Below are 14785 nucleotides of genomic sequence, written 5' to 3' on the forward strand. Positions count from 1 at the left end.
GAAGAACAGTTATTTAAAAAGCAAGTCTTCAAGTATTTGAAAAGAAATCTCCAAATTTAAATTTGAAATAGAATTCAGACCCCAGTGGGACAGGCTCACACACCTTTAAATTACCAAGGAAAAGAAGATTATTCTGAGTGGCAACCAGTTCTCTGTAAAACTGCAGAGCTTCATTTAAATGATGCTCTTCTTCACTACTGGGAAGCATAATGCCGCCACACATCAGATAGCTTTGTGATATAGCATTTAATTTAAAGATAAATTAATACATTTCTTGGGCACTACAATTACTATATGTGAAAAACAGCAGAAGTAAATCGACGGAGAACATTAGCACACATTAAAAAAAAGCCGGGATAACTAGCTAGTAAGGAAAGGAATACAGCTACACAGAATAAACAAAATAAGTGTACATAATGTGGTTTTCTACTAATTCCTGTTACTAATGAATGCTAAATTACTGAACTACTAAATGAATACTTCAGGTGAATTCTTTATGTGGTCTCTAAAAGGAACGCAAGACGTCATTCAATTATACCAGTAGTTGAGTGTTACGCAATATACACATTGTAGAATATTTCCATAAAACAGTATTACATAAACAAACTTGTAGATATAAAGTTTTTTCCCAGTCAGCTAGACATAATGCAGCAAAGTGTTAGATGTACCCCCTATAAGTACCACAAAATAAAAACAAATGAAAAACAACAACGAAAGAAACTCAGAATATTACCAATTCCTTTTGATTCTTTACATCTTCCTTCTTTAATATTTCCAAAAGATCTGCAGCCAGTTGTTGCCTAGTAGTTCCAGAATCACCCTCCTGTAAGCAGTCTCCAACTGACGAAGAAGATAAGATTTGTAGCAGAGGCATCACCAAAACAAGGGCTGTGGTTGAAATGTTTTCTGAAGAGGAAAGGAGCTTGTAGGCTATTGAAGATAGTGGGGACAAAAAGACAATTAGCTTGGGAAAAAAGAACTAATATTGTTTGTATTTTTGCATGATACAAACATTTCTAGGAAACAGGCTGGTCAAACAAAGTTGCACTTCCAAGAATTACGCAGTGTATAGTAATGCCGCCTATTCATTTCCATGGAAACTACAACAGATACAGAGAGCACAATAACACTAGTTGATAGAGCAAATCCTCAGCTACAAAACTTTTCCAATACAAAAATTTTTCCACACAGTCGCCACTGTTAGCTCTGCATTTTCACCAGCAATGAACAAAAGCCTGCATGCCACGCTTCTACAAATCTGCACCAACAGAGGTGATCCACAGTTGCTGTTGAAAGGCACCACCCACTGCCTCACTGCGCTCACACCCACGGTTTGGTCTCCATAAACATCCAGCAAGTACTGATGGATGTCAAGATATACCATTTTTTTTGCATTGAAAAGTTCAATTCCATCCCTTTCCTCCATACACACTTCCATGTCAGATGCTATTTTGTTCAATTTCTATTTTGACTGTCTTTCTGTCACACAACAACAAAACGTAATGGAATATTGTTGGGAAGGTTCACTCTCTTCACTCTCTACTGCGATCTAACATCCACTACTGTGTTGTGAAAATGTAATAATAAAGGAGGCAATACTTTTGGAGAATCCCTTTTATTTTCAGTAGAACGTTCTACTTAGAGACTCTACTCTTCTGTTCTTTATTGTACAGCACTTGATGGCTGCACAAAATTCAATAATGGAATGTAGTGTTTTCACTTTTACTGTAATAACTCAATTAATCAAAACTGTTAGTCAAAAGCTCAGACAAACATTAAGAAGATAAACAGGCCTACTCTCTTAAGATCTATCAAAATAAACCATTCAGAATGTATTACTCTCCACTGAAAATATCCTCTTATTGACTTAAAAATGAAATAAACAAGCTTCAATAAAAAGGGATAGAATACAGTATTCATGGAAAAAGTCAATGCAGTGGAAAAAATTGAGCCATCAGATCATATTTTAGTTTTCAAATCAAGGGAAAATCCTGTTTATATAAAATATTTCACATTTCAACCTAAATGCAGGGGAGTGCAGAGCCTATTCTCACAAAACAGAAATAAATACAGTCTTAAGTGCATGGATTCTTCTTTCAGAATAACGTTACCTAGACTCAAGATAGACTTCTGTTGACTTTCTGGCATTTGCAGCAGCAGAAGTGCTAGTCCAATTACACACTGTTCCACTGGAAACACCTATAGGGAAAAAATGAAAAAGGTTCAAGTTATCTTTGTTTTTCAAGGGGACAAACAAGAAAAGCAACTATAATTTTCTAAGGAGTTTCTTATTGCCTTTTAATGAACGCAGTGATACAGAACATGCAATTAAGAATAAAAATAGCACACAGTAAGGATTTTAAGTGAGTAACTACAAACACAATACTCAGTTTAAACCAACACATATGTTTAAAGGTTGGCTTATATACACAGCATCAGTTCGCTTTTTTTTCCTTCAGAAGGTTTCTAACAAATAAAAAAAATAAAAAAAAAATAAAAAAAAAAATAAAAAAATCAGCTTTCCAAACAATACTGGTCACTCAAAGATGAATGCCAAATATCAAAGTCTTAAAATCCTGCCTTTAGCATGACAGCCTTTAAGTTTAACATGACTATTTCCTTCCACAAAAATCAACTCTTACCTCTTGTAAGAGCTCAAAGTTGTCCTCTATTATGGAGATCAGAGATGAACATTCTCCTGTTACATTTAAACACACTTCACAGAAGCTTATCAGTTGCAGACAAAATTGGGATAATTGAACTTTCCAAAACACAGGAAAGCGCAACAAGCTGAGGAATAGCTCTTGAAGAAAAAACAAGGCTTCTGTAACTTGTGGCAAGTCTTTAACCTATAGAGAGGTAGTTGAAAAACACATCCCAGTTTAATTGTCCTTCCTTATTTATGGAGAATTCCTTCAAGTTTAAAATTAGTTGTATTAGTCTACAGTCTTTTCATTGCAGTTATTATTAAAGCTTCAGAGAACAAAATTCAGGAATCTTTAATAAAACTTATCCACAACATCAACAGATGAACTTAAGAATTTAAGGTCCTAAAGTGACTGATAAGAAAAATCCCTTGTTCTTCAAACGCAGCAGAAAATTAACTCAGTTCATGAGGTCCTACCAGCCAAATACATTGTATGGGGATTTCATACAGCAAGGAAATATTATTTTTACAGAAATATTCTTCAATCAGATATTTCTACGCTACTCTATAACGTAACTAAGATTTTAACATACATCTCAAAAGAAACGGTAGTAGTATTTACCACCATGCAGAATCAGGTATACAGAAAATGGAAGATAGTGCTGTATTCGTTCACTTGAAAGGCAGTAACAGCACTGTCCTTGCTGTTGGGGTCTGGCAACAAATTTACCTGAAGATGTGGAATCAAATCACACAGGAGCTGAAGAATACGATGCTCCAGAACACAGGGTGCTTCTTTATGCTTTGGACCACGTGGCTGAAGTAAAATCCTAAGCAAGCCCATTCGCAGTTCAGCATATTCCCGTAACTGAGATGGTTCACAGTACAGGTATCTTAGAAATGGAGCCATTATAGCAACACATGAACTCTGTGCCCTGCAGTTAAAAAAAAAAAAAAAAGTTTGCCAAGAGTACTTCTTACCATAAACTGAATGAATTCCAAGGGAAACCCAAGTAAGGTGACATTCCCTGGGTCTGCAGTAATTCACAGGATACAATTAACAGAAAGGCGTTAAGAAAAACATTACTAGCTCTCACAAAACAAAACAAAGAAAAAACCCCACATGATTTACTATCACAAAGTACTATCTATCATGAGATCTTATCTAGCAACCACACAATGAAACGCATTTGTAAGAGACTAAGTATTCACTCAGGAATATGATTTGATATATACTTGAACATTAAGATACTCCTCATTTTATTCTACTTTTCCTGAATTCAAGAAAGTTACTTTCCGTGGTGAATTATATGAGAGTCCACTGCACCATAATGAAACAGTACTTGGAAAACGTTATTCAGAATTATCCTTTTTTAATTATTAAATCCGATTTCAACTAAAAACAGCTATCAGTTCCTTCTCAGTTATTAGAATCATAGAATGGTTTGGGTTGGAAGGGTCCTAAAAGATCATCTAGTTCCAACTCCACCACCATAGGCGGGGATACCTCCCTCTAGATCGTGTTGCTCCAAGTCCCATCCAGCCTGGGCAACAATCCCAAACAATTACAGGAAACAACAGCTAGTTTAACCAATGCAGCTTCCTGGCAAAAAATTCTTTCAGTTTGACCATGTTAGGATTGCCAGTTGATCCTGACATTAGTAGACCAGTCAAGTAAGTCTATTATTAGACTCGTCAAATAAGACTAATTACCAAGACTTTTAATAAAGTCATCCACTGTCTCCCTATCAGAAATTTCGTGAAATACACCAGGGTAAGTGGATTCTATAGGGGATGGAAAACAAGCTAGACATTTAGGCTCAAAGTGTAATGATCAGTGATGCAAAGTGCATCATCAGGCTGTCAAGTGATGGTGTTCCACAGGAATAATTAGTGGGTTCAGTGTTCCTTAGTCTTCATTAATGATTTGGTGATAAGATGGAGTACGCTCTGCAAATTTACTGCTGATATCAACCAGGAGAGAGCATTCAAGGCATTGGTAAGCACATTTTTTCAAAGGAACCTGGATAATTTGGAGAAGCGGACTGACAGGAACCTTTAGCAATTGAACATGGCTTGGTGCATGGCCTTGCATCTGTATGCTTTCCTTTAGCAGGAGATTGACTTGATGATCCAAGTACCCTCCAACCCCTACAGTTCTGTGATTCTGTACTGGTCAACACATTAGCAAATATTCTGAAAATCAATGTTAGGGATGAGTTACAAACAAGACTCTGCTTTGATAGAGCTTGAGCGCAACTTCGTAAGAAATCTATGTCAACATATTATCAGTCTGGAATTCCAGTCCACAGACGTTTTTGCACCAAAAGTGGTAAGAAAGTTTAAGGTGTTGAATTTGAAACATACCAGCAAAAAAACACAGTCAGACCTCTGTTGAGACTCTTTGTGAGTCTCAGATTTAGTAGCTGAGTGGAAAGACAAGTCTGCAAATAATATTTAAAAAATACTCCAATTATTTAAATTGGACTTTTACTTGAATGTCTCTCTGTTGATCATATAGCTTACATCTACTAGAATTTTAACATCAATAAACTTATTTATATTAGCATAATACAGAAGTCAGTTTCACTATAATATTACTCTGATCTGTTTACACGAGTCTTCCAGAGAAGACTTCTACACAAGAGAAAGGAGATTCTTCTTATCTGAAATGCATACGGTTGCAAAAACATTTAAAACATTTGCCTGCCAGGCAGCTCCTCTGGTATCTTACACCAAAATTTTACTGGAGAAGTTCCTTGGAGATAAGCATGAAAGAATGTTGAAACTGTGGGCAGATTAGATATCTATTTCTTGTTAAATGTATGACTATGCCATTGATTTTCCTTTTTTTAAATCAAGAAGCATATACCAAATATAAATACCTCATCTTTCCTATGAGATATAGCTTCCTGTGCTTATCTTACACCATCCATGTTTAGCATAGATCAGTTACACACGTGATATATTAATTGTCATCTTTGACTAAATAGTCATAATTTTGGCAAATACAAATCATTCTTGTATCCCTCTAAAACTCTACTTGCTAAAACATGGTGCAGATTACAATTTTTAATGGGATTAGTAAACTTCTTCCATGAGTAGCGGAACTACAGTATTTGTGGTTTCTAGCATAGAAAGTGGATCTTTTTTTTTTTTTAACTAATTTTATTTGATTTCTATTTTTAACTCTGCTTACAAAATAAAAAATACAAATAATTTTTTAATCAACTTTGCACACATTTCTCCACATCCACAAAAATGTTACCAATGCAGGCAAGTAAAGAAAAAAATTAAAAATAGATTCTTAATGGATTATATTGTTACTTATTGTTCTATTTTTAACCTTTACATTACAAAATTTAATGACACAATTATCTTTTTCCAAAGAAACTCTTTATATTGCATACATACAAGTCTGTACAATTGCAGTTCACTTGAAGAAGAAAATTTTGCTGACAATTGAGTTACCTACTTTTCAGTTTCTTCTTTCACTTACCTCTCCGAACACTGATGGAAAAATACTGTTATCTGTTGAAGTAGAACTGGCCAGCAATCAGGTCTATTTTCAAGGACAGTGATTAAAGGATGAGGATTGTTCCTGAAATGCAGAGAAATCACATTTGGATCTATAATGCAGAAAGAAAGTGTGTAAATTTACTAGCTTCAAAATTAAAGCAGCTGCAGAGATGGACAGTTTAATACCCTGGTATCACCAACCCTCTTTACTTGCTTTCCCAAGACTTACATTATGAAATTAGTGCATTTTCTAGGATCCCTGGGAGAAGAGAATTAAACAAAAAGTCAATCTGAAAATTCTTGGCTCAGTTCTATTTCTTTTTTTTTTTTTTTTAAAATCAGTGTGATCAACAGTGTTGTGTCACCTGATTTGAGTTGGTAGCAGCACATTTAGCAGTAGGTTCCACATAGTGTGCACAACATATTGAACTACAACATACTTCTGTCTTTTAAGCACAGGTAGTAATCTTCAGTGACTGAAACCAAATCAACCATTTGTTCAACTGAACACTTTAAATCTGCTCTCAACTGACTGCCCTCACCAGCTTTTCTTTTCAGAAGGTCCCACAGCAGCCTGCAATCCTCCTCTTTATTGCCAGCCTTGTGACAACTGCTGATTTGAAAAGATCACCAAGGCATCACACTCAGCTATTCTTCACAGACAGACCTCCTACCACCCACACAAGTCTGCAGAATCAATGACTGACTGCCACTTACACCACCCAGAAGGCCTGAAAGAGCCCTATTTGACTAGCATGCAGACAGGATTGCTGCTTAACCAAGCTGCAGTTGGTGCTCTGGGCTCCAGCCCTCTCACTATCCTACAGGCCCTCCAATAAATTCATTCAGGTTTATCGCTTCTTCTTTGGACTGGGGGCCCCAAAACTGAACACAGTACTTCAGATGTCATCTAGTGAGTGCCAATACAGTAAGACTGATGAAACTAGCAAACAATAATTAGATGCTGGGAACTGAAATTGGCAAATTTTGTCTATAGAAAGAGAATGCATTTTCACTGAGAAAAAAATCAGTTACTGGAACAATTCTTCAAGCACAGAAGTTTTTTGTTTGTTTGCTTGTTTAATTATACTGGATTTTCCCTCTGCTCCTCAAATAATTTTTTCTTCGTTAGATCCGTGATTCTGTTCAGGAAATAAGTAACTTCAAAGTACAGGGACTGCTGTGAGACTGACCACTGTGACAGACTACTTGCAGTGTGTTCAGAAAACATGCATTAACTGAGAAGTAGGCACACATTACAGCTCTGGTCCTCATTTTTGGGCCGGAGGTGTGGTAATCCCCATATTCATTTACCTAAGATTTGTTTACTTATATACATGGTCTTCAGATGTCTCCTCCATTTTACTGGAGTTAAAGAATCTTCTATAGTCTGTGTACAGAAATTCTAAAGACTAAGGTTATTGCTGCAATGCAGCTTTCGAAGACTGCAGCATTCAAGAGACAATTTGTTGGCTATCTAGCACTGGAGTCTAGCACGCCATGAAAAGAATCATTTTTTCAGGCAGCAGGTTAGAAACAGTACTGACTTATGCCAGAGCCTTGAAAGAGCACAGCCCTGTATAGACATACAGAGTTACAGCATCTGCTTATTTCAATACCTTTGTCATATTTTAATTACCATTCCTAATGAGAAAACTATGTCATCAGTAACTGAAGTACTCCTACAATGCCAAAATCAAAATGCCATGAAGTAGGCACACATGACACACCAAGCCCAAAATAAAGATGGCTTGTCATCCAATAAAAAACAGCTTTTATAACAACTTTGGTGTGCTCTCATGCACAAGCTCAATGCTAAAATAAACCTGTTAAGCTCCATAGTTAACTGTGATTAATAATGAAACGTCAAAATATGTAACCCCCAGAAGTTCTATTTTATAATGTTATGGGCATTTGGAAAAAGATGTGTACTGAGAAGTTTTTCTTCAGCAGTAACTTCAGGATTGCTCGAAAAAACCACCAAACAACTTAATGCTAGCAGAGACAGACCTAATCCAGTGGGAATGTACAGTTCTCACTCACAGTCACAACTACTTTCTCACTACTTCTGACTCGCTAAAGCTGGTTCCAACTTCATCATAAAAAAATCAGACCATCCCAGATTTAAATTTTAGTTGCATCAATTATTTCACATATACTGAATGGCATGTTTGATTTGGTATTTAGCAACCCCTGAAGTACCAGTTTGTCAAAAAGACAGCGATACTTACACAGCTTAAGGAAACAATTAGGAATCCCAAAGCTAAGTGATAAATGAGGCAGTTCCTATCAATTTACTAGGTTAAAAGGAACATTTCCTGCTTTCTTCAGCAGCAGAGACAAACAAACCCTTCTCAGTTTTCCAAGGTTGATTTGCTTAAAGGAAGTGTAGAGTCACAACTCTCAAACTACAGAGGCTTTCCTAAATGAAATCAGAACACGCAACCACGCAAAATCCTGCAAACTACAACACGTTATTTTCTCCCAATTCTTTTCAAGAATTAGATATTATATCATGACAAGAAGATGCACTGTAAGTAGTTTTATTATTTATAATTGAGATTGGCTTTAAAAAAAATCTATCCATTAGCCTGTAATATTATTTTATGAATGTTCCAAGAGAGACTGAGTATCATGAACTTTTGTGAACATTCTTGTATTTTTTCATTATTCATTGATGATTTTTGTATACTCTTGCACAGTTGACAGTATAATACAAGGGCTGCTCCAAAATTAATGTCTTCATTTTTACTACATTCACCCAGAACGCCAGAGGTGGATGTTGGTATAGCAGCAGAGGTTGAACTTTCCTGCCAGTATTTCATTACATTTTGTTGCTGTGCAACAGATGGCAGCAGAGAGGCACTCTGACAAAACATTATCTGACATAGAAGTGCTTGTGGAGGAAATTGATGGAATTGAATTCTTCCATGCAGAAAAAATGGCATCCACTAACATCCATCAATACTTGCAGAACGTTTATGGAGATTAGAGAGTTGATGTTGGCACAGTGAGATGCTGGGTGGTGGATTTCAGCAGCAATAGTAAAAGACAAATCACATTCCAGAGAGTCACACAGAGTATGGCACTCTGGCTCTTGTTCACAGCTGGTAAAAATACACAGTTAATACTGGTGACTGTGTTGAAAAAAGTAGCGTTTTGTAGCTGAGAATGTGGTCTATTAAATAGTATTATTTTACTCCCTGTTTATCTATTGTCATTTCCATGGAAATAAATAGGAGGCATTACCTTCAGAGTGACCTATGTAAGTGCACCCAGTTCTCCAAAGTCTCCTCCATTCTACATAAGCAAAATTAAATACTGAGGAAAATACATGATTTTCCTCTACCAAACAGTGTATTTTATGTTCTTAAAGCATTAGAATACAACATGCCATGACAATATCTCTTCTCTGCATAAAAAGACAGAAGAGTAATTGCTAAAATCAAAATGATTCGTAATTTCTCTAGAGCTGGAGGAGTTTACCAAGATCTCCTCTCAAGAAGACTGCTACTGCAGGGCAAGCAGCTTCATATTAGTCGCTCTAGATGCATTTGAAATCATCTACTTTAACATGGCAACCACTTTAACAGTAAGAACATTTAAGAACTTCATCTTTATAGAAGGAAAAAAAAATAAAAACAGATGAGAGGGAACTGGTCTTCAGTCTGCTTAAAATAAAAGCACCATTAGCAATCACCATGCTACTATATTTGCACAAGCCCCAGTATTGGTTCTTTGTTACAAAACTTTCCTTTGCCCCTTTTGAGCTTCTAGCATTCATTTTATCTCTGTACTATCAAATTCATTAAAACTTTTAAGAAAAAGCAGAGTCAAAAACTACTTTTAAGTTGTAAGGAACTTCTTGAGACCATCTACTCCAAATCATCTGCTCCAGCAGAGGCAGCTAGAGAAGGTTGTCCAGAATTGCTCAGTCGGGTTTTGAGCATCTCTAAGGACAGAGACCCTATACACTTCTAGGCAACCTGTTCCAGTGTTTGATCACCTGCACAGTACCAAAAAAATAAGAATTTTCTTGAATAATATGGAATCTCCTGTGTTACAATTTGAGCCCATTTTCCAGTCTGCAGTCACTACTGTCTAAGAATGTCTTCTTCATACATTCTATCAGGAACATATACACATGGATAAGATACCACTGAGCCTTCTCAAGACTGAAGGGTCCCAGTTCTCTCAGCTTCTCCTCATATGAAAAGTGCTCCAGTCCTTCTGTCATCTGTGTGGTCTTCTCTGGACTCTTACCATTAAGTTCCATTTTTTTTTTTTGCACTGGTAAGTTGGCAGTGGACATAGCACCAAAATCTGTCTCACCGTGGCTGAGCAGAGGGAAGGATTGCTTCTGCCAGCCTGCTGGCATCACTATTCCTACTGCATCCCTGGCTGCTGCAGGCCTTCTTTGCCACAAGGGTGCATTACTGGTTCAGGGAAATGGCAAATATGCTGTTCTAAGTTATGGAGGAGTTGTCTGAAGTTGATGAAGATCAGTTCTGCTGGAACTATTACTAAAGCATTAACTCCCTCATATTTTGCAAAAAGAAAGCAGCTCATACTCTGTATCTATCCTAGTGAGATTCTCAAATAAGATCTTGAATGAATTTTCAAAGCTTGGTTAAAGAAAGTAGCAAAGTATCACCTCTGACAATAATACTGCGACATTCAGACATCCTCATAATATTATTCATTTCACAAAAGTCTTTTCCCATCTCATTTGTTGCTACTTACTATTTCAGGACATACCTCTCCCTGTACCATAAGGACTGTTAGAACACATTAAAAAATGTACAGAGACAGTTGTGACAAATTATTGTATTAATAACAGTATTCTAATAAAGATTTTGTTTTGTGAGAACTGTAACTGCTGAGAACTCTTTCTTCAGAAACAACTGCTTTATGTTGTTATGCATCTGCACAGCTGTGAGCATGGAATAACGTCTTCCCCCAGCTGATAAGCACACATACAGATAACAAAGGCTGAGCTTAAAAATGAACCCAGGTTCAGCTGTACCCAGCTAGCTGTCCCTTGAATCACTCAAGAAACATGCAGCAGTTAACTCCCTTGCACAGACACTACCCTATCAAATTTGGCCAGAATTGGTTAGCATAACCCAAACAAACAAACAAATGGACTGAATGCCAGTATTAACCCTTATTACAAAATGTTTTTAAGGAGTCTATTTCAAACAAATTGAAACTAACCTGATTCCATACAAATTCTGAACAGCCTCATCTCCATCTCTTCCCAGCTGTGTAGCTTGAATTTGCAGTAGTTTCCAAATAGTTTTTACTAAGCCATGCACATTCCTGTTGACAAAAAGAAGTAGAACATCGTCAAGTGTGGATCAAGTTATTTGATTCTTACAAAAAAAAGAAGGAACCTAGTAACAAAACTGACACTAAAGAAGCACTGAATTCTCCTTATGGACCTCTTTACACCTGTCTACACAGTTTTAGGCAGGCTGTATATCCATGTCTTTGTTTTCAGTCTTTCTGTTTTTCAGGAAATGAACAATATAGCAGATAATTATTAGCGTGTGAATTAACACTTGTGATGGTTTCTTTCCACCTGATCTTAATAGCACAATTTTGTCCCCAGTTTAATGGTCAGTGGTATTCTAAAAAATTAAAGCCTGAAATTAGTGATTCTCTGCATGCAAATGGACAGGTAAACATTCAGTGTAATACACAAATTTCATGCTTACTCATCTCCACGAGAAAGCATCTAAATACACTAAAACATACGTTCTTAGAAAAAAATGCTTGAGATATCTAGTTTATCCTGACTTTAAATCTCAAGAGATTGTTGCATACAACTATTTTATTTCCCTCCTCTTACACTTTTAGGTTTGCTTTCAGTGAAAGGACAAGAAACAAGAAGTATTTTTTACTGTTAGGATTTATCCCATTTTCAAGGGATGATGATAATGAATATAAAAAAGACCAGCAAAGACAGTAACAAATCTAAAGGTTGATACTGCTTGATTGAGTTTAAAAGCATGATATTCAAAATTCTGTTTTCTTTTTCACAGCGTTCCACATCTTTCAAACCAGATCACACCACACCCAACCCAGTTATTCACAGAATCCAAAATATATTCTGAAGAATCACGTTTTACACAGTGAAAATGTAGACACAGAGGAAAAGTCATTATTTATTATTTGATGGTTCATCCAGAAAATGCTATCATATATTTCACTGCTTCCATTACTAAAACAGTAGCTGAAGAAAAACGAACAGGAAGAATTAACAATATGTTTTATAAAAGATCGTCACCTAACAAATACAAGAAGTTCCTTCTATCACACAGTGAAAAATAAGGGCGGAAAAAAGAGGCTAGTGTTGTTTTACTGTTCTTTATTATTATTGTTACTGTCTTTATTTCCTAGCAGTGGAAAGTCAGAAAAATCTCTTTCATCTGTAACTCCACTTCTCCAGCAGTGAATGGACCAGATGGAAACATGAAGTTACACATTTCATGAAGTTCACATATGCCTCTAACAGTACAAACAGAAACCACCATTCTCATTCAGCAGATGAGCAAACTGAGATACTTAATACTAACCGTTACGCATAGAGTGCAGTATGCTCCATAAACACTTTCCTAAATGTTGAGTTTAATCAACCTAAATTTAGACTTTTTAAGTGATGCAAGAAGTCTGAACAAGAGTAATTTCTGTCAAAGCTCAATGAGACTTTACTTTAGCACTATTAAAAGATAAGAGCTTGCACGAACAGGCTAGGCCCACGTAAAATCAAAAAGGGGGTGATGTAGTTCCTCCCCCCCCCCCCCAAAAAAAAAACCCAAACAAACAAAAACAGCAAGGCTTGATATTTATGAATGCTTTTGGAATCAAAACCTAAAACTCAGAACAAAGACAATGGACAACTATTACAAATAAATATCACTTCTAACTGCCAGATCTTTATAAAATTTAACACCACCAAGAGCAACTCTTCCGTAAGCTGGCAAGTACACCAGGGAATATCCCACAGAGATTCCAACAGTAGATGCCTCCACCAGAAAATGTTTTGGTTCATATTCCAGATAGAGGCAAAGAAGCATATGCTTTCTTCTGTGTCTTTTATACACTTTGCAGCAATGCTGAAAAACCAACACACTGTGCTTGCTTGTTTTCTTCCAAAAATGGATCAGTTGAAAAATGTGTCTGTAATCATTAAAATTAGTGGCTACCATGACACCTGGCTCTTCAAACACAGAAATCTACCGTAGACAAGAATAGGAGGTTCAGCAGAATTCTGTTGCCAAGCAACCAAAACAAAGGAGCGCAGCAGGCCTACAGATCCCAGAGCAGCCAGCCTAACACACAGAGGAGGGGAGTCTTTTGGACAGGCATGGGGAGAAAGAGAAAAATGATCAAATAAGGCTTGAGCCATTTAAAGATCAATCTGTTGACATACCCCCAACATCAACAGAGCAACTATGCAGTGCAGGAGAAGCAAACAATAAAACAGTAAGAGAATGGGCTAGACTGATTGGATATTTCAGTACTGCTGGTCTGAATTTCCCTGATAGGAGGTGGGGGAAGAACACCTGCTTGAGGCTTTGCACTCAGATCCTGAACTCAAGTAGCACGCTGCTATGCCATACTGCAAGAATTCACTGCAGTGCTCCCTCAGGTAAAAAGGACATTGTGAAAATGTAAATACACAAAAAACCCTCTGACAGTTTCTTAAAGATTACAATAATTTATTGCTGAATAGGTTTTTAATATAACATTCTGGTTATTTATGATCATTCATTATTGAATACTGTCCACAGGATTTATCTATTCTATAATAGAAAGGGCTGTGATGATTCATACTGGCAGAAAACTGCTATTTTACGGAACAAAAGCAAAGGAAGTTGAAGGTGAACATCAAAAACAAAGTAAAATGTGTGCACGTGTATATCCGTATATATATGAGTGTATATTTATGCATATACACCAGAAAGTATGTATAAACAAACAGACTCAGACACAAATGTAACTCTCCATGAGGTCTACACTTTAGAGGCATCAGAGGAAACCTGAATTCTGAGTCTACCAGACAAGTACAATAACGCACCAGAGACATGAATAGTTTCCTGCTATAATAATAAGCAGATACTGAGAACCACGTAAAAAGTCAATGCAGATAAGCAATGGATGCATCTCAAACAATGTCTTTCCTAGCATGTAGAATTTGATACACCTGACAAAATAAAAACCACTAGGTGTGCTAAGCCCCTGCTAAATTCATCATAACAAAAGGAAGGGAAGAAAGAGCAAAACATCAGTAGTCTCTGCCAATAAAACATTTACTTAACTTCATCCAACACTGAAATGTGCTCAGCAATTCCATGTGCCTTTCTGGTTGCGTATCTCACATTTATTTTCTTTTAAAGATACTGTGCACACTGCTGTGCAAAGCCCCAGAGCAAACCTGGATGAAAATTTGGCTGGAAATAACAAGAAACAGCAGGCTAAGACTCTAAAACAATTGAGAGGGGGAAAAAAAAAAAAAAAAAAAAAAAAAAAAAGGCATCAGCACCAAAAAGAACCAATGAGAAACAATCATTTTAATCAGCTCCTGAGGCTACAGACATTTCAAACCCAGGG

The 14785-nt window shown here is 36.6% G+C and overlaps 1 protein-coding gene across 1 annotated transcript in view; it reads right to left on the minus strand.

Moving 5' to 3' along the window:
• Nucleotides 1-14785, minus strand: part of FOCAD (focadhesin) — a gene marked incomplete at both ends in the record, with an annotated part of 91915 nt that overhangs the window by 69791 nt on the left and 7339 nt on the right. The window contains 6 exons of the mRNA XM_079548912.1: nt 734-930; nt 2112-2199; nt 2643-2849; nt 3378-3582; nt 6147-6248; nt 11384-11488. Of these exons, the coding sequence (XP_079405038.1) occupies nt 734-930; nt 2112-2199; nt 2643-2849; nt 3378-3582; nt 6147-6248; nt 11384-11488 (904 nt within the window). The remainder of the gene's footprint in view (nt 1-733; nt 931-2111; nt 2200-2642; nt 2850-3377; nt 3583-6146; nt 6249-11383; nt 11489-14785) is intronic.

Source organism: Tetrao urogallus, assembly GCF_951394365.1.
Source record: "Tetrao urogallus genome assembly, chromosome: Z".
Taxonomy (NCBI): domain Eukaryota; kingdom Metazoa; phylum Chordata; class Aves; order Galliformes; family Phasianidae; genus Tetrao; species Tetrao urogallus.